The sequence below is a fragment of the Pecten maximus genome, chromosome 7, assembly GCF_902652985.1.
Source record: "Pecten maximus chromosome 7, xPecMax1.1, whole genome shotgun sequence".
Classification (NCBI taxonomy): domain Eukaryota; kingdom Metazoa; phylum Mollusca; class Bivalvia; order Pectinida; family Pectinidae; genus Pecten; species Pecten maximus.
Window position 1 is genome coordinate 31958861 of NC_047021.1, and position 21548 is coordinate 31980408.

The 21548-nt window shown below is 32.9% G+C and overlaps 1 protein-coding gene across 1 annotated transcript; it reads left to right on the forward strand.

Annotated features, from left to right (window-relative positions):
• Positions 1-340: 340 nt before the first annotated feature.
• Positions 341-8736, forward strand: LOC117330592 (forkhead box protein D5-A-like). The gene is given in 3 exon segments (XM_033889005.1): positions 341-865; positions 867-1868; positions 5913-8736. Coding segments are annotated over 3 exon segments (1338 nt in total). The 5' UTR covers positions 341-557; the 3' UTR covers positions 5941-8736.
• The last annotated feature ends 12812 nt before the right edge of the window (positions 8737-21548 follow it).

Below are 21548 nucleotides of genomic sequence, written 5' to 3' on the forward strand. Positions count from 1 at the left end.
GGTACAGTACTAGATAACTGGATCCGAGGCTTAGTTCCTGATTAGCTACCTATTCGGTGGCTTAAGAGGAAGATCCTCGTGTGTTTACCTGTTTAGACAAAAGTTAAACACTTCACAGCAATTATCATACAGTTATCTTCCCTCCGCCCCTTGGTGGCGAACATCCAACATGCGGCTCGTCTCGATATGGGCGTGATTACTACAGCCAATCAGAGCATCTGTTTCATTGGATGAAGGGTCCGTATCTTTCTGGACACCAAACTATGTTAGTTTGACAGCTACCAGGTAGAGAATAAAACAAAATGAGCCTCTACTTACACGTATAGTGGGTACAAATGTTTGGAGAGTTTACTCAGTTTGCTGAACAACAATTTGGCCAAAATGTTTCACTGGACATGTGGTGATATACGTAGTCACATGTATGCAGCAGTTATTGTTTGTACCGTAAGAGATTGAATGAGAATTTGTTTATTTGTATACAAAGGAACATACAGTTGACAATTATTGACGACACACAATAGGCGGCTAATTGGTAGTTATTCCACTCAAAAGTCATCATGCAGCACACGCACTTTGAACCAAGTGGCTACCAGGCCGGACTTTACAGCGGATCGCCTTCTTATGACGGATCTTCTATAAAACTTCATCATGGACACTTTCAGGAAACTCCGGAAACTTGTTATAACTCTTTCCTCTCTCCGACATCCTCGCCGGGAAATTACATTTCCCGGGAACCTCCGTCGTACGCAGAGTCTACGTTACTTCATGGTGGATTCGTACCCAATGGCAATAGTGCCTATTACAAAATGCCAAGTGGGCGACAAATGGACATAGGCGATTACGGTCTACAGCGGAGTTCAGGACGGTCTATTGACCAAATCGGACATTCTTGACAATAGTCATTCCGCCCATGGGTTGGACCAAATTCATCCCCGATATGACGCGTTGGGAGGGGGTTCAAATGTGGTTGGAGGAGGAGAAACAGAAGGGAGGCTTCCCGACAGTGGATTGAACAATCATCACGAGGAAGTACAGCACATAAAACTAGAGACAAACCATGACTATAAACAAGATATTCAAACAATGCCTCAACAGCGATTGTCTCCAGGAATCACAGAACCGGAAATCCCACAGGAAACCAAGGACGAAACATTGAAGGTAGAAAAGGAAATAGAACCGATAGACATAGCTGATCCGTCAAAAGGGCACGACGAGAAGGCGCATGGAAACGCTGACGTCAAACCGGCGCTCTCTTATATAGCGCTCATAGCCAAAGCAATATTGGAGTCAGCGCAAAAGCGCCTTAGTCTGGGCTCTATATATTCATGGATAGAGAAAAATTACCCGTATTACTTGAATAGAGGACAAGGTTGGCGCAATAGTGTCCGACATAATTTATCTTTAAACGATTGTTTTATCAAAGCAGGGCGCTGTGAGGACGGTAAGGGCAATTACTGGGCCATACATCCCGCGAATATCCAGGACTTTATGAGGGGCGACTTCCGACAGAGAAGGCGCTCCCGTCGTAGGGGTCGCAAGAAGGATTGTGACCTTGGTATGTATCATATGACCAACGGTTATGCGCCACTTGCGCCCAGTGTTCCCTTCAGTCCGTCTACGGCGCCATTCAGTTCCATTTATTCTCCATATACTGATGCTGAGCGCCGAGCATATCGACTAGACGAGGCGCTTTTGCGCCAGAGTATGAACAATCCCTTCATGAAATGGTACCACAATGGTGTTCCGAATGGCAGCTACAACTCTCCACAGAATACAGGCTGTAACTCAACAATGTATCCAAACTCCCCAACGTCGCAATGGCAGGGGTATGGGGACCAAAGCTACCAGCTCAACCCTTCATTGTCTAGGTGAGTATTCAACATTTAAATTTACTAAATCCTTCCCCATATATTAATTTGATTTCCTGTATTCGTAAGGGTATCGTTTTTGTATTACCCAAAAATTAGAAGAAGAAACTTTAGATTCATCTATCTTTGTGAGATTTCCTCTCCGTTTTTCATCTTCCATACGCATTCCTATATACAAAGGAATGTTTCAATGTCAGCAATGTTAATGAATATTTAGTTGAGAAATCCGGCAAACTATCTCCTGGATAAAAGAATTAAACTGAATATGTAGTAAAAGTATATTCTCACCCTTAACTTAGTTTACCACACCCCTCCCCTCCCTTCCCTAACACATCAATAAAAGGAGTTAGAGACACAGCCCTTAAGTAAACATGATATTTCTTGAAGATTTTTCTAAACAAACTACTGGTGCGAGTATCCTTATTCTACTCAACAACGCAAAGAGTTAAACTCGTGTATTTTATAAATTGATTTGAAGTAAAATAAGATAAAAACAAAAACAAAACAAAAAACAGCTAGATTATTTAAATCATTTATTAAAACAAAACATGAAATAAACAACCAAGCGTAAAAATAAATAAACTATTGTTGTTGTAAACAATAGTTGCTTAAATCTAAAATCTATGCTATATTAACTAATCAGTGGACATAATAAAAAGAAAACAGTCGTGATCAAGACTCAACAAATACGTATACACAAAATATAACCACTATGGTGGAATTTTGGGTCCTTAGCATCAATGACGAGACATAGAAGGGCGCAGCAGCTATAGGATGCAGTTAAATTAATATTCTCCTATTTCTAATTAACAGCTTTTATTGAAATGTAATGGGTCTTTTGTGTGTCGATCCTTAGATTTATCGCCGGAATTTTTAACACGATGCTCCGCGTACCGAGCCCTATTTTAGTCACCCCATCACTCCAGAAATTGACATCAATATCGAAATGGGGGCGTCCTCTTCTGGACCCAACCCAGGTCGTACCTGACATGACGAAATGACTGACCACTATAACATACCGTCCTGCGGTGACCGATAGGTATCTGTCGATATTGTACGTAGGTGTCACTTGTCTCGGAAGTACTTTATAAGTCTTTATTTGTACAATGATAAAGTCTGCTCCTCCCAAGATCAATATGATACAGATCTTATTTTGTAACTAGATTTCAAACTATTGTGTCGCGTCTGCCCCTGTCGCTCCTTATGTGACTTTGGTTAAAATAATTTTGTTAGATAGATTCAAAACCAGTCAGTCGCCTCTATTCCAAACCTAATCGCTCCTTGTATTTTAATAAACTGTAAAAATCATAATTTTGTTAGATAGATACATGTCTATCATATCAGGGCTTTCCCTCCTTTTATAAATATATATTACAAAACTATTTTACGTCAGAGTTACGTAGATTCACCTGTCGCCTCGTGCCTGCTTGACCCGATTTCAATATAAATAAAAAAAACAACAAAAAAACTGTTCAATATTATTAGCATAAAACTATATAACAATACGTTATAACACTACAAATTAGGTATAGTATGAAATATATTGAACAAATATGTGTGTTCTTCAAATATTATCAATTTCCTACTATGTATTATTGTGTTATACGTAGACAAGAAGTTTTGAGCTTCTCTCTGGATACCTGTTTGTTGTTTCTGCATTGAAAGACTGCATAGATGTTTCTTGTCTAAATCAGTTATTGTTATCAGTTATGAAATCAACTACATTTTACACAATAAGCAAATACAATCTAATACTAAAATTAAACTTCTTGTGAATTTAGAAAGAAACAAATGGTAGAACTGCAATGTTTCAAACTTGAAAAAATATATCATGCACGATTCCATACAGAATGAAAATTATATTGTGGCATTCTGAAACTATTCTATCCTATTAAATAATTAATCTTATAATTGAAATGAATAAATAAATAATTAAATAGATAGATAAATAAATGAATGAAGTAACGCCGATTTTCTTTTTATAGTGAGACACGACATATCGCTTCGTCTTATTAATCATAGGCATATTTAACGATTTAGACAGAAATCAAGTTCCGGTTAATTTTCATTAACCCAACGTGAATTTATCTTGCAAAAATGAATTTCGATTGAAATTTGAAAAGGGTTTTATTTCAGCCTAAAACTACTAAAATGAGTTGTTTGAAACACTCAAGACATGGAAACCGAGTCAAAAATAAATTGAGAAAATTTCTTGTATAATTTTGACGCATTTATGATTTTAAAAATAGCAAATTATATGTTAAAAGCCGTAAATGTAATAAAAAGTATACGGTTAATATAAACTTTATTTTATTTATTCAATTCATACATATACAATACACAATCATACAATCATAATTTGAATGGTATTCGGAAACAGTATGAAACTCCGTCAGTAAAGTACACGGTTATACGTAAGGTTCTATGTTACAGTATACATTTAGTTAGTTACGTACATTTTATTGTAAACAAATCATCTATTTTTTGTAGCTGAGATCTACATGCACATTTTTTAAAAGCATTTAATTCTTCTTCTTATAGAGCAAACCCTCTGTCAGTGTTGACAGTTACGGGGTGTTTACGATTAAAAATTTAATTCTAGTGTATTAAATTATGAGATACATTTTCAAAAATAAATAAATAAATAAAATAAATAATTAAAATAAAAAAGAAATACTTGTTATATGGTTAGTTTAAGTTTTCTCTGGTCCCTAACACCAGACACTGGGCATTTGACCGAGATGTATGTATGATGTATGATATGATAAGAAACAAATTTTACTATTGACAAGTATTTTGGGAGTTTTATTTGTAGTTACGCTCATGTTAGATTTACTTAAATATGAAAATAAAGTACAACGTTAAAATATAAACCCCAAACATTCAATAATTATCCTGATGATTTTTTTTATCACCGTGAAAATATCGTGTACAAAAAAGCTGATTAGTATTGAAAAATAAGATAGATCCTAAACGATATTGTAAACACAACTGGAACATAAGTTTGTTTTTGTTTACAATCTGATTTGTTGTGTAAACAGATACGATATATCTGTATCTAGGACCTGTGACTCAGACAATTAACGTATATACACAAAACACACGGTCCCGACACCTGTTTACAGATAACACGAAATATACTTATCCTTTTAATCCATTCGTGTGTCTCTACGATTTCACATTGGGTCTGTCTGGGTATATTCAAAGGAATTGTTTATCTATAAATTAGACATTCACAAAGGACATCCTTTATTTGCTGTCACTTTGCTTCATTGGTATTCAATATTTCCTTCTCCGCCATCCTGTATATCTCGGAATATATTTTTTTTTCGCGAGATTTTTTCTTTTACTGCCTAATCTCACTCGAAAAATAAATTTATATAAAAACAACACTGTTTGAAGTTTGTAAACTTTAATACGTTAAATGATCTAGTTTACCATCCCTAGCTTTATTCAACTTTTGTTAATAATTTATTGAATGATAATTTATTTGAATTATATCTTGTTAATGGAAAATAAATTGAAATTGAAGGGTGTATGTCTCATCAACGTGCTGTGTCTCCTAATCAAAATATTTCTGTAATATAATCGTATAAATCATCTTTTATCGCTTAAATATTGACAGAGTTTGTAAATGTATTACACATTTAAAAAGTACATATATTTATATAATGATGTACACTCGAAATAACAATTACTTGCAAGGGAAATAACTCTATCACACACATGATATATTGTAATGGCTGCAGCGTGGAAGAGGCGATAAAACAATGAAGTGGTAACGTGCCCTACTCGCTACCTTATAATATATACAACACATAAGTCTGTGCACGAGTACACATGTATCGTTTATATCTCTGGTTTGATCTGCAGGAAGGATTACTTTTATCAGATGTAAATTTGCTACTAAGCCCAATGTTGGTTTATGATTTCGTGAGGGAGACATTCTTAATTATCATCCTTGGCCCAGAGTACCCTCAGAAGGCTTAAATATCCACTCTTACGTATTGGAATGTTTACAAATCTCTTTGATTCGTCTTTCAGGAACTATTCGACAACCACTTTGGTGTAAGCCCCAGGGTGCTTCAGTGAGAGAGACGCCCTCGGCCCCTTTCGGGAACGATCGGGAAGCAAGTTGGACAGATTACGGGATTAAAGGCGCTTGACGCCTGGCGCCGTGTGTCAGTCCCGCGAGGAACGATGTGCGTTTGTGTGTTGAAGACCAATCTCGGATGACGAGAGGAACGTTTCCTGAGACTTGGGATGAGTGTTTGTCTTGATATTACATTATCTGAGCTTCAGTGTACAGTGACGACGAGGATGTCATAATTCCGTTCTGAGAAAGACTTTCCAGAAGACTTCGTATTTCTTAACCAATTCAAATGACTGATCTAGCGCATGCCTGATAACTTTTTCTTTGTGGTTCAAGGAATATTCAATACCATGGGTAGCGATTTTTTCAGCATTTATTGTTAATGACAAATTAAACATATCAGTGTGACAAATTAATCCACAATTATTCGTACTGTCAAATACCGATTAACTGTCTTAGATACATAGCTTTTTATTTCATTTACAATTAAAATCCTCTACTTCGAATGTTTTGGGGACAATCGCGAAGTTAAGAACAAATTTAATCAACTTATATCATAAAATTCGGTTCCATAAAATAATTAATGTATGTTAGAAGTTGTTCGAATGATACTACTCCTGTCTTTTGGAATATGTCTGTCGATGTTGTAATAGAAACGATTTCATAAAAGGCAGATTTTATATTTAGACTTTAATGTTTATGTATGGACATCATTGAACTAGATTTGGAAAAAAAGAAACTTTGAATCTGTTTTTCTTTCTTCTAATTATCAGCGATCGTGTTGAAGCATCGACAATAATGTTTTTCGAAAAGTTTATTTTTTTGTTACAAAAAATCTTTGGTTAAAATCAAACTGGTTGCGTATTACTTATATGTCTGAAAGAGACTTTGTAAAGTAGTTGGCAAATACATCTTATATTTGATGTGTTATCTTGCATCGAGCGAGAGAAGGTTCAAATTTAATTCAAACACACAAAAGAAGAATTATAATTGAAGAACCAACGTGAATGTTAGTCGTTTGTGTCAGTAGATCGACTTGGGAGGCGGTGCTGGTAGCGAAGGTGTCAAGCTTCTGATCGACAATGGCCACTTTTTGAAGGAAGTCAAGGTTTTGATTGACAGTGACCACTTATATATTACGCTATCTTTGTATCAGTGGCGATAAGTGGCGGTTAAAATTGAAGGGAACTTCTAACAAACGATCCAGAGTTCAGAGAGTAACTTCTTAACTCTTCAGAAGGCCTGTATTCAGCAAGTGAGTCACACATAATGTACACACATTTATGTATCAGTTTCAGCCGTCTCAGAAACGTCTGCTTTTTTACGAAGCTCTCTATGTCGCTAGGACAGATAGTATTTAAGACAGTTGCTATGCAACGCGTGCCATGTCTTATTCTATCACCATCACCTCCTCCCCTCTCCTTCCTCGTTTCTACTTCTGTCCCAGACCTGCAGATCCCGACCGTGGGACAATGTTCCAGAGGTCCCCCCGTGTTGGTTCGTCAGGAATGTGTAACAGTCCATTGTGAGAACAAATGACATCGTTGAGCAATATGGGTCGATGGCATACTACTGAATTGGTCACCGAGTGCCGACGCGCTTAGCGACCGACCCTTACTATAGGAATCCACTTTTACTTTCGGGTGCAAATAAAACAATAGCAAAGTGTAGTGGACATAGAGTATAGCTAGACCTGGTGTGTGATTGCGAAGTACTTCAAACGAACTAGGGACACACAATTCTCTGATATGATTTGAGAACTTCCCATTAAATTGACATCCATTTTAATTAAGTTTGAGATATTTATACCAGATGGTTAAATTGTGTTAATTGATTGAATCAAATTCATGTCCATTTTTCTATTTAAACAATACCATCCTCGAACATGTTATATATTTGTACCAGGTGGTTGGTTTAATGTGTTTTCCGAGTGCTCTGTTTTTGTAATAATCAAAGTTAAGATTCTTATGAAATATCAATATTTTATTTGTTAATTTTTCACTTTTTGTAAAAAAAAATTAACATTATCATCAATAAGTTTTGCTGTAATTTTAACCTTTGTGTTTATATTTACACAACTCTCTTTATCTATTGTTCTGAAATGAAGCGTTAAATGCTATAATGACTTCTTCTCATTGTATGATCAGATATAAGGACCAAAAACAATTAAGTTATTGGTAGTTTGGCTATGAGTGTGAGCATATTCATAACAATAGAAATCTCCCATTATTTCCAAATGAAATCTTTTTTCAGACTGAATCATTGGTATACTATACAGGCTGTATCTCTTATTTTCTGTCGTCTTCTTATTTCAAAATTATCAAATTAATTGTTTATTGTTGCAAATAAATCTCTCTAGGGTGTATGAAGACAATGTAGATTTCTCAAGCTGATAATTGGACAAGAAATGTGTGCTTCATAGAGAAACAAGAGAGATCGTGTGTGTCTGAAATAAGTCATTACGATTTTAGAAATTAGGTTATGGTATTCCTCGTAAAGGTATGTAGGCAGCATACTGTTTGAAGAGTTGAATGGCTTTGCGTAAGAGGAAGGAATGTATTTAGTTTTTGTTCCTTATGTAAGTATAGTGCATCTGACGAACGGAGTGTATTTCAAACTTCACAGATCTGGAGTTGTATGTACATATATTGTAAATATTTTTGTTTCTTGTAATAAATTATTGACATGTTTATGCAAACCTCTTGAAGTAAACAAGAAAATATAACATGTTTTTATTTATTGATAACATGATTAATTGAAATAAAATATTGCAATTTAAAACTGGCTTGTATTCTTTTATTTAAAGGCAAAGAAATGATGTTTCATCAATATCTATAATCACTAATATTTTCATTGTCATTGAATCTACGAAAGCTAACCTTGTTCATTTGCTCATAACATTTAATATGCTGCAGTTACCTTAATAATTCAAACAATATTTTATTCAATTACACTTACACACTAAATCACAATACAATTACATCTGTTGGTAGGATTGGAAAACAAGCTTTAAGCTTATATTAATTTCATTCCAGAAATTTCTATGACATACAAAAAGAGACGGTATTGTGCGGATTGTTCCTTTTGAGATTTTCCATCGTGTAAACATAGAATTATAGTATTATTTGACCATAAAGTCCCAATATATTAATCATAGTGAATAAAACTACCCATGGGAGACTAACACAACCTTCCACTTCAGCGGGTGGGCTTCACAGAAAAGGGGCTTTTATTAACAAGTTGTTCGTAATTAACTAAATCATATTAAGATAAACAAATATTACTGTCAATATAAGATATTATTGTGTATTTTGTATTGAAACTGAAGGTATGATAATAATAACACGGTTGTTTTGTATTGTTTTGATATTCGATTTCAACTATTTAATTAAGAAGAAGGGGATCATGACTTCCAGGGTACCGACTATAAATATGTTTATTAAAAATCAGCAGTAAGGACATACAATCAAATAGTTGGGTAATAATTGTTTTTCCTGAAAAAGACTGTTTCTAATTCTTTAAAGTAACTTAATATGAACATCGCAAAAACAAAATAATCCTGTAGTTACATGGTACAAAATGAGCAACAGCCATTTACACGATACAATCAGAACATGGTCAAAATCGGCTATGAATTTGAAATCACTGGAACCTTAACAATTGAATAAATTTATCTTGATGTGTATATTTATATATACAATCTTGAAGCTTAGTAAAACAAATCTGGACACCAAATATTCTTATATAAGGTATTGACGATGTCTAAGCGAAACTTTGCAAATAATGATAGACAAGTGTAATGTTTTTAACTGCAATTTGGACAGCCTGGAGTTTTAATATATTATATTTTCAATGAAGAAATGCAAGGCATCGGTCTGAAGAAGTCTTTAAAGTATTACTTAATACAAATGGTTCAAATTTTATGTTATATTTTGAAAAATAATTTATTAAAATTACCACAAATCTTTCTATCAATAATTTTGTGAAAAGTTAAAATAACTTATATAGTTATACTATTCATTACTTCTTATTACTTGAAATTTAACCCGAATATATACAATTACTTTTTAACTGATAATCTCTTCTTATTAACTGTTCCTTAATATTTTCTCATGATTTAATCATCACCAAACAAGTCTTGTTTCTTCAGGTTCATCAATTATGATTGTCTATAAATGGAAGACGTTTTTGAAATCAGAAAATGATTTTCTTTTGAAATCATATATTGGAAAAATATGAATAATGTATCAATGAATTCATCTCCCTATCGAGGTTTTGACATGGTTTTACCTGTTTCTAGCCATTTTTGTTGTTGGTCGCTTCCTATAATCAACACTTTTGGCCCTTAGCAATACTGACGAGTCCTAGAAGGACAAAACAGCTGTATTCGATTTCGATCTTCTGTATCTAACTCTAGATTTGCTTTTGATGTGCTTATATCGTGTTTGTCTTTTATTATAATCATTTCAATCCATCTTAATTTTTCAGTGTCTGTAATAATTCATATCGTTAACATACAGACGCCAGCGTTTATCCCAGATGCACTACTGACTGCGTAAAAGACAAAGGGAAGCACACCTCAGTATCGATGTGTCACATGGCGTCAACATACTGACAAGGTCATTACATTTAGTACAGTATTTAACATCACTGTACAGCAGGGTACCAGAATAGACAATAGCTATACAATATAAACACAAGATATACTAGCGTATCGACAAATAGGTTAATTAATATACCGCGATAACGGACAAACTAAGTCACGAAACACAAAAAGATGGTATGTACTACAGTGTCAACACAAGAAAGACAAATAAATAGATAAATACATAAATAAATAAATAATTGTGATGATATTGAGGTTATTTCTTTTCTCATACGTTGGCATTCAACCCTATCCTTTCCACAGGCTGCCAGTTTATTGTATTACAGTAATATTTCAAAATTTTATTTTTTGCAGGATTATATCAAGTTATACAATTCGTTCGAAATTATCAATTTAACTTGATATTCAAAGAAAATATGAAACACTTAAAACTGTTATTGGTCTTGTTTATCATCACTTTTTTATAATGCAAAGACAAAGGGACGTCAACCCAAATATATAATCCTTGGTTATATAATAGTGATTAAGTATAATTTTTGAGAAGTTGAATTTACATGCAGCATGATTGTAGGTTCAATTTTTATGGCCCAATTTCGCCCGGATGTACTTCTATCTTTTCCCCTTTAAATTGTAAAATCAAAACAAAAACAAAAACAAACAAAAAAACCCGCTAAATTCTATTGCTTACATGTGGAAAAACATAACCTCGTTGTAACATAAAATATGAAAGGGAAAATATTTTTTCCTATTCTCAACGGAAAACAACGAATTGCCATGTTGCTCATAATCACTTGACGCTCTACAATGTTTCTTCAGTCTAAACAGAAACAAATTATATAATTTACGAATTAAACATTGCAGGAGAATGTCACTAATGGTTAAATCCACTTTACAATTAAAATTTGGAAGAACAGTTATCTTTGAAATATCATGTGAACAAGTTTAAAAGACAATAATAAACACTGAAGTCCTTTCAACGCAGACACCAAATAGAAAACAGTAACATCCGGGGATTTGACGGTAGGTAACATTCAAACATCTTGTTGTAACAGGCAGATTGAAAGTTAAATCTTTGTAAACGAAAACAACGAGTGATAATAAATCCAAAACAACAGCATAAAACAGATCGGTCAAACTAACAGGACACTCTCAAAACAAAACAAGACTAAACAGCGGAACGGAGGCGGAGTCCGGAATATATAGTATGGAAACAAGCATATTTGTATGTGGAAGTTTATCGTTTGACGTTTCATTCTCAGATAAAGAAGTCTTATAGTTAAGTAATGGACAGCGCGAAGGGAAAGTGGAGTAAATATAATGAAATATAAAGAATTACCATGTTTATAGAGATAATAAACTTTCCCTTAAGGAAAGGCGAGTTATAGTTGTACAAAGACACACAAATGCCACTTTAAGATGGAATATACATTAGATAACAAATAGAGAGCATGAGTATAAATCTGCTCCATCAAGCTGTTCCAACTTCCTAGGACTATTCTGTGTTACTAGGGGCCAAAATGTAGAAACACAGAAGGAACATCTGAGCGGTTTCAATTATACATTTCCACCTATTTTGTGATTGAAAGTTTATACGATAGATGGTTTCATTAACTGTTGATGAACTGGAAATTAGTTTTGAGGAAGTAGATTGTTGATCCTTTTCTGGCTTTATTTTTCTGTGCTGATGGAGAAGAATGGAAGGACATCTTCGTAATGCAGACATGCATGACACGTCTCGGGAAGTAGTGCCAATTCATGAATGCTTAAGAAATACGATCATGTTAAGTAAATGACGATGACCATTTTTTAATTGTGTAACAGCGTGCCAGTTTTAGATTTTCAGTTAAAGAAATGAATTACATTCAAAAGAATGATTTTGTTATACATTGATTCTGAGGAGGCTTCAGTAGTATCAACACACAAAAGCAATTGATCTTGCCTTTGTAAACTTCAAGGTTTATTCAAATGCCAATTTTCTATATTGCTTTTGCATTTGGATAGGAATAAGAAAATAACACTTTTCTGAACAGAAAAGAACCCTACTTGATTACCTACTGAAATAGATTTCTCATTGAGAACATTTATTTTAGCATTTGACCAAAACATTGACCCGGATCTTTTATACGAGCGGCCGTGTCAGCTCCATACACCCGTGTGAATACTGGAAAGACGACATTGCCATACCGCACTAATGATAATTGCTGGAGATCTTGGTCGTGAGAGCTCTTGACTTGAGTAGTTTGTCTCGACACAGCCATGTCCAATGGTGCTTGACTGGACTTGAGCCTGGTTAAACGCTCTGGTTTTACTTCTAAACAAGCCTTCTTCTTCTCTAGGAACATTGCGTTTTAAATTCCAGCTAATAACTGCCATATCAGACATATTTGTCCCTAATAGCTCCTGTCTGGTGGTGTATATTCAATTTAAGAACAATCCTGCTCCTCAATGATCGACCCCTGTACGTCATAGTGACATGACAGGTGACAGAAAGATTGGGGATAAATATTATAATATCTGTCTCCGGGACACTGATTGGAATGTTTGTGTGTGTTTACGTGTAATCCCTGATGTTTTCTGTGGGATTAAAAGTCAAATTTAAACAACATAACTGTACGAAGGGTATAACTGAAATCGTCAGACTACACGCTTGTTGATACGTGTATAGGGACAGCATTACATTTGAAAATATTACTTGTAATTAGGATAAATAATGAAAATTCATTACTGATATATGATTAACATACATTGTAAACGTTTCTCAGGTTTATTTGGTATCTATTGTTAAGATCTAAATTACTTTTATATAAAATCTTGTTTGTTGACATTTGTATATTTTGATGTCAAAATATTGGTAACAATCAGCCTTCCTGAACATTAAAGATAACATGTAGAATATGTTTTGATTGGTAAACTGAATGTAATAAGATATATGTTTGTATATCGATACTGAATCGGTTAGTTTTACATTTCGATAGTTCTGAAGATAAAATCAAACGGCGAAAAATAAATGCGCCATACAGATCATTTATATTTGGCTTCATAATTTCTGCTTGATATGCATTCTTTTTACTTAAAATTTTCAGTGAAACCGTAAAGATGGAACCCTCCACCAGTACAATCTTTATAGTAAGCTTTAATCGCACTCTTTCTCCTATTCAATGTCATAAATATCATTAGACACATTTGCAATCATACTTTTGTGATAACATAAATGATTCATGGCATCAAACGATTGTCTCTGTGTCGCAACACATACAGACCGGGTCGAAATTCGCCTGGTTTATAAAGAAATCAATTTAAGATTTTCACATCTATTCTTTTAAATCTCAGTTATTCGATAACCATAATCTTACACTAGAGACTATGCCATATGAAATGTTCCAGCTCGTTCAATGATTACATATGCAACACGCCTAAAGGCTATAGGCAAAACTGATTAATAAACTCGTTTAATAAATTCCATCTGACTTACCTACTCATTTCAGACCCTCTATTTACAAAACGCATTGATGTTATCATTGTTAGCTCTTTCTAAACAAGGAGTTTGCATTCACTCATTCCCCCGATTTGTATTTACCTGAATTACAATTATACAAAAATGTCGGTTGCATTTTAATGACTGCAGACAATATATATCCTAATGCAACCAGTGTTGTAAATTTATATAGTAGTTACATATGTGTACATGTATTAATTCAATGAAAACATAGGCATGTATCCGATAATGATTTAATGAATGTCATTGACGACATGAAATATATTAAATCTATATCTACTTCATATATACATTATTTGATAGATGAGACCATAACATGTTATCCACTGATTTCATAACTGAAGTAGATCTTGATAAGGTAGAATATTTCGGTCCCAAATGATGATAATAACCTGCTTGTTACGTTGTATTCCATTTGAATAGTGACACGGTTCCGACTTAACGTCCTCTTAAAATCCATTCCAATGCGGAAATTATTAACTTTATCGAATTAAGACACTTTTGCCCCTTCTTATCCAGAGTCTGACATTTCTGTTGACCTCTTTCGAGTAATTTGATCGTCTATTTTTAAACGTTAGCATCCCTGACGATTCCTAAAATGGGAAAAAACAGATTTAGTAATTTTAGGTCTGACTGCTTATTTGTTGCATCTAACTCTGAATTTATTTTAAAATGTACTAACATTGTGTGTGCCTTTGTACAAGCCATTGCGATAGAGTCTTTCATAACAACCTAGGGTTCTAAATTGATAGCTTCATTTCAATGTTGACCTTCATGTGGAGCCCTAGGTAATTAGACTTTAAAAACAAAAAACTCTTCAGAAGATAGTTTTAAATGATATTTTGGAGACTCACTTTATGTTGAAAAATATGGTGATGTATTAATTGTATACCCTCTACAACTTCATTGTATCGTATGTTTGCATATAATTTAAATAGCTATAGAAAAATAATGTTGCTCAAGATATATCTTTTTCGGTGAACAGTATTGATTTGATAAGAGGAAAGTGCCAAATACCTAGTATTAAAATGTACATATTCTGTATTTAAAAAATGTTTTATATCAAATGAAAGCGAATCAAAGTAAATGTTTGTCTCGACATTTTATTTAAAACACAGATTTATTCTTTTTTTCTCTGGCAGAACAATAATCTTATATATCATTAGACGTAATTAGTCATCCGGACCCATCATGATATACATGTATGTATGTTCGTCATAATAGCTATAATAGGTGGTAATTTTGTTTTGTTAAAATGTGAACCTTTTTTTCTTTTTCTTTTTTTACAAAGGGTTGAAACAAGCACACAGTTTGAAGATTATATTTGTTCTTTATTGTTATAATTTTCACGTGCTATTTTCGAATAGACTCGAATTGAAAATAACAATATTGCACTGTAAAAGTCTCCAGTGTTGATGGCGTGTTAACATCATTGTTCAGATGTGTATTTAAATAAGGACTAGTTTCATCATTGGTTTCAATTTCAAGATCGCCACGTAATAGTTTTCTAAGATTTAAATTATATTCAGTTATGACAGCAGATGAAAAGGTCCCATATATAGTTCCAAAAATCTTCGTCCTTTTATTTTTTCTTGATTAGGCAATTAGGCATCCAATTTCTGTGGAGACTCGAACAATTTTCTTTCATTTTTTCTTTTATATAATTTCTTACCCCTTGTTGATATCATATCTGAAGTATAATTATTTTTTTTTGTAAATAACCTGCAATATTACACTTTTTCCACCCCCAAAGAAACAATGACTTTTTAAGATGAATAAAGACTTTGCATATAGTTCGGTCCATTTTCTTTTATAAATAAATTGTATTATACATGTATGTAGTTTAAAAACAAAATTCACTGCCCAATGACATTTCCTTCGTTTTTTTCTTATCTAACTGTGCAATTTCAATTGGTTGAGTTTCGATAAATTAAATCTCAGATTTATACATTGAATATCTTATTTGAATAGATATCACTAAAATTTATTTCATAAATATAAGGTGAATTGGACAGTTGTTCCTGACCCTCTTATCGACCCAAGATTTAGATATTTACCTTTTTGATTGACAAGGGTCCATTACACATCAAGTCAATGTTTTCATATCGAGGACTGCAATGTATTGAGCTAACTTATTCTGAATTATTAAAATATTTAACTATATAATTGCTGTCTGTATTGCTACCTTAATCTGCAAAGATATATTTTGTGGTAACGAACACTTTTGATGACGTCATCAATTAACAATCATCAATAGGTCATAAAATACAATGGAAAATAAGAAGTATCGATCGTATGTATTTTAAAAATTGTTGAACATTCAAACAAACCAGGATTTGGTACTTACACATTGGTTGTTTGGTCATCCTAAGTATGGTGTTGTTTATGTTTAATAACATTCGCAGATTTTAATTCGTCATTTTTTATTTTCGTCTGTATCTATCTGCGTTTGTAGATTTATATAACACCAATTAAAACCTTCAAAAGCGAGAATATCTGGTCAGATAACGCTGAGCCAATATGGCAAGATGACTATCTTAGTAAGGAGATACACTTGCTTATAATTCTGTTTAGTTCCTTATTGTGTAGTACAAAACACAATAATGAACATAATAAAGCGTCATACAGCGTGTTATTTCGTCAATGTTTCGTAAATGATATTCGGGCCAAAAATGTGGGATCCAAATTCAAAATCTAAGAAAATCAAAATGGAGCCTTTATAAATATCAAACACAAAAGGAAGGTATATCAACGATATAATTTAATAAGTTACGCAAGGCAAATTCATCATATCATCATTGCAAAGTGTATTGCAACATTTTTAAAGAAAAGAATGTCTGACAGAATACGAAAGAATACCTATAGATTGTCATCTGTTATCATAAAAGATATATGTCGTTAATTATAATATGAATGATTTACAGACAAAGGTAAGGAACGTCAGCAAATGTGTCTAGAATAATTATGAAAAGTACCTGTTCATAATTCGTCAAGGTTCTTTCTTCAATGCGCTTGAAGAGATTGGTATTAAATAAATCATTATAAGGTTGTGTGACCTCAACTTGTCAGGGACGAAAGGTATATTCTAAGAATAATCGCCTTTACTTTGCTGGATTGAAGACCGTCTATTTTTCCAAATAGAGTTGTTTTTATACTGTTTCATATTATACGTATTTCTGAGTATAATAATTGCGGAATAGTATTATAATAGCATAGAACAGAATTCCTCAAAAGAATAAGTTCCTCCTGATTTTTAACGTTTTTTGTTATTATTCCTTACTGCATATCAACAATATCATTGATAAAAACAAAGAAATTGAAATATCATTAACATATCTTAATGATGGCATGTATCACGTCACACAAGAAATTCTAATTGTCTGGCTACATGGAATGATAATCTCATTTAACCTCAAATCAAACGGTTATACAATTCAACGCAGTAAGTGTCAAAACTGTATTCCAAAAATATATTGCAATCAATTCAAACGATAAAGTTAATCTCCGAAAAAGAAAAACAGAAATCAACAGCACACTTAATGGGGATTGATCTATACCCAAGGCCAATCATAAAACAGACCAAATCCTTTCTCGGGGGTAAGCTTTAGAACAGTTCGTAAGTGGTGATTTTTGAAAAGTTCAGAAAGATACCTCAAGTACTGGGTTGAGTGCTGGAACAACCACTTGTAGTCTTGCGCAAGTTCATGATATAAACCCCGAGAACGAGTTTCCCCAGAGAGTGCTGGCGACTGTGTTTTCCCTGAAGCCATTACTGAGAGCTAAGCCCCCAGTCATGTCTGCAAAGAATCACATTACAAATGCGTGTGTAAGGCGCCGCGGATCACTGTCGGACTAAACACAGGCGCAAACACGTCAATTACGGGACTATTTACCACCATAGACTTTGACAACATACCCGTACGACCGTTCTCTGTTACAGCAGACCCTCTCCGCCCTCTTAGGGTCGTGCCGAGATCTGGGAAAGCGTTCTGTCTTATGTATCTATTAGCGTAAAGATCCAAATATACCTATGTTACCTGTAGGGCACTGGGGTGTCATGTTTTAAACAAACATGGCTTCGGTTGGTTTCAATTAAAGGATGTTTTAATAAAACCTGTGGATTTGCGTGTTATGTAGTGTATACTTAATGGGTTGTAACAATGCTTTCCCAGGCGAGAGGTTATTTACCAAATCTAAAATCTCAAAAATGATCAACTAATTCCAAAATATAATAATAATCAATTAACTTCACTTTTGGTATTTTTACATATGGTAATTGCATATTCAGATAATTATTCAAATTGGATTTTATCGGAATATATATCATTTTCATCTTGAAAATAAAAAAAAAAAATAAAAAATGTATCTAAATATATTTAAAAGAATTTGAATTATATGTTAATAATGTGATACTGTTTCTGTTAGTTTTTGTTAATACGTATTGAAAGATAATTTACATTTTGAAATCGGATTCTATAACCAATCATTAGATAAAAACATCAAGCACAGGTTTTGTATTTCTTTTAGTCGCGTATATGAATTAATATCCCGACAAAATTAAATCTATAATAACTATAATTGACAAAGCAAGTATAACGGACACGATAGAAATATTCTAATAAAATTACAAGTAATTTTGTTTTCAATGCAATATCGCGCGTTTTCTAACACGTGAAATAAAAAATGATAAAATCAGTCTAGCGGTAATGCTGTTTAAGAAATTTCCGTCATGAACAAAAATAAATAAATAAAAATAAAAATGCGCACTTTTAAATGTGGGCATATCAATAAAAAGTTTGCTATCAAATTATTTTAAATGTTCTTATTTTTTCGCACTCAATTTTAACAAATTAGCACAACAATTTATTTTTTCACTCCCGATTATTTACACCAGAAATGACATGTACAAACTGTAGTTTGTAGCACGATTGTATTTTATAGAGCAATGTTCTCGCCGCTAAAAGAGCGAAAATAACATTTTCCACAAAAATATTCACATTTACAGTAAAACGGATTCGTCATAGAAATGCAAATCTAAGTTAGCAAGATTTCTTCTAATCGAAATTAAGTATTAAAGACAAAACAAAAATAATTTCTTCTAAGGAATGAATTTTACAATTGACATTTTTGTAACAACACAATTAAACTTACCACCAAGAAAAATAGAATTTTTATCAATTTTCCAATTTAAATGTTTTCTATATATTTCAATGTAATGTAAACTTTATGTAAAATTTATTTTACAACGATTGCGAAACAAGTTATAAGTTACATAAACTTAAATTTATCACGCTTGTTAGCCCAGATTGAGCGTGCGATGGGTCTTAAATGCGAGATGAAACCGGAGAACACGGGGAAAATCCACGTGGTCGGGCAGGTGACTCCATACCTTTTCACATCCGATCGGGGAATCGAACCTCGGTTACATCTGTGCCACTCAACCTGCAAATTTATTCTAAATATAACTGGTTGAGAAGAATAGATAGTTTTTATTATATAATTACTTTGATATGGATAGGCAGACCATCATATATGTTACATTTATAATACACACATACAATTCGTGAATAACAAGTGATAAAACAACAGATTTTAATATAATAAATTATTTTATTATTTGAACAAAGCAAAATAAAAGCATGTTATTGCACAACAAATAATTCAATGCACATACGATATGTATATTTTTGACACTGATTCAAAAACTGTCCTGGTAAATATCTCCCCTCTGTATATGATTGACAGCAGACATACAAATAAATTTTCACATGTTGTTACATAAGTATCAATAGGGTAAAAAATAGTATGAAAAAATATGAGTTTATTTTGTTAATAGCAACGCTATGTCAAAAATAACAAAGTAGTATGAATTTTAAATGAAAATTTATTCGGACGGTATCCCAGCAAACATAAAGTGTTATACTAATATTTTTTACTCCAATGGTATACTAACATATAGGCAAAGTGTTATGAACGATAAATAAAACATTTTGTTCAGAGAGTATCCCAACACAACAAAATATAATTCGATAACTACCTTGTTCATTTTGTTCAGAGAGAATCCCAACACAACAAAATATAATTCGATAACTACCTTGTTCATTTTGTTCAGAGAGAATCCAAACACAACAAAATATAATTCGATAACTACATTGTTTTGATTTTGTAACTTTACATTGCATGTTGCTGTGCTATTATCTCTGCGACATTTTTGAACTGCTAAATCATTTAACCATACATTGTTTATTGTATTTGAAATATCATACTAATTGTATGATTGTAGAAAGCATGTGTATTACATATTTGGTGTGTTGCATAAAATATTAAACACATTTACATAACATTACTTTGTAAATAAAATGCGTTAGCAAATATGCTCTGATATTAAATTAATTTGAATTCACTACATGGTCATTTTAAAAGATAATTTAACCCGAAATATAACGGAAATATAACTTAATAAGTGTTAATCCCAAAGTCAGAGTAAAACAAAATAGAAAATATCCAAAATTTTGAAACATACTACAAATCGGAAACTACCTCTGATTTACATAAACATTTTGCTGAGTTAAATTTGCGACAAATATGGAATTCCACTTATTATAATGAAAGGAATATTTCAATATATGAAATTAAAGCATTCACTTTGTAAGACTGTAATAGGTGTAAATAGTATTTAAACAACTATGATTTTCAATATCGTTTTTAAACAAAATGTACAAAAAAAAAAAAAAAAATTATTTTCTATCAGATGATAATTTAACTGATAAAATAATGCATATACAATCCCTTATAAGGTATGAAGTGAATCTAATTTTATTATCTAAAATTAAAACATTTAAATATGTTAATAGATACAAATGATAACAGATTTTGTTCTGATGAAACATAAGTGGTTTCACGTATATCAGATATGATATTCATTATTCCTAAATCTTCCATGGAAGTTGTCAAAGTACAGACGACATGTGCGATCGTAATATAGAGCATGCCTGTCTCCCTCGTCTGTATCTAGGTCGGGAAGGGATATATCAGTCACATGGTTGTCGTTGGAGCTGTAATACGGCCCCCTGACATGTCGGGTGGGCTGTCAGCGAAAGTAACGTTATCGGGTGTGTTCGGTTAATACTCTAGCATGATAAAGCTAATTGGAAAGTTTGATCAAACTCCCGATTGGCTATCACACGTAACCTGGACTTGTCAGCTCCTCCAGATCCCTCCCCCGACCTTCCTACTCTGTGAGTTGGAATGTCCTTCGCTAGAGTATATTTTATATAGTATATCAAATCGTCTTGATAGTGTATCCAGTTGATATAATTGACATTGCAAAACGCCATGATTTGTTATATAAAAATTTGATTTATTGTAGCTGAAAAATATTGAAACATACTATTATAAAAATTGCGATAATAAATTTGAAATAATTCCACAAATAAGTTTTGCTCGAATTTAGAACAGCAGAACACGGTTATAATGTAATTTAAA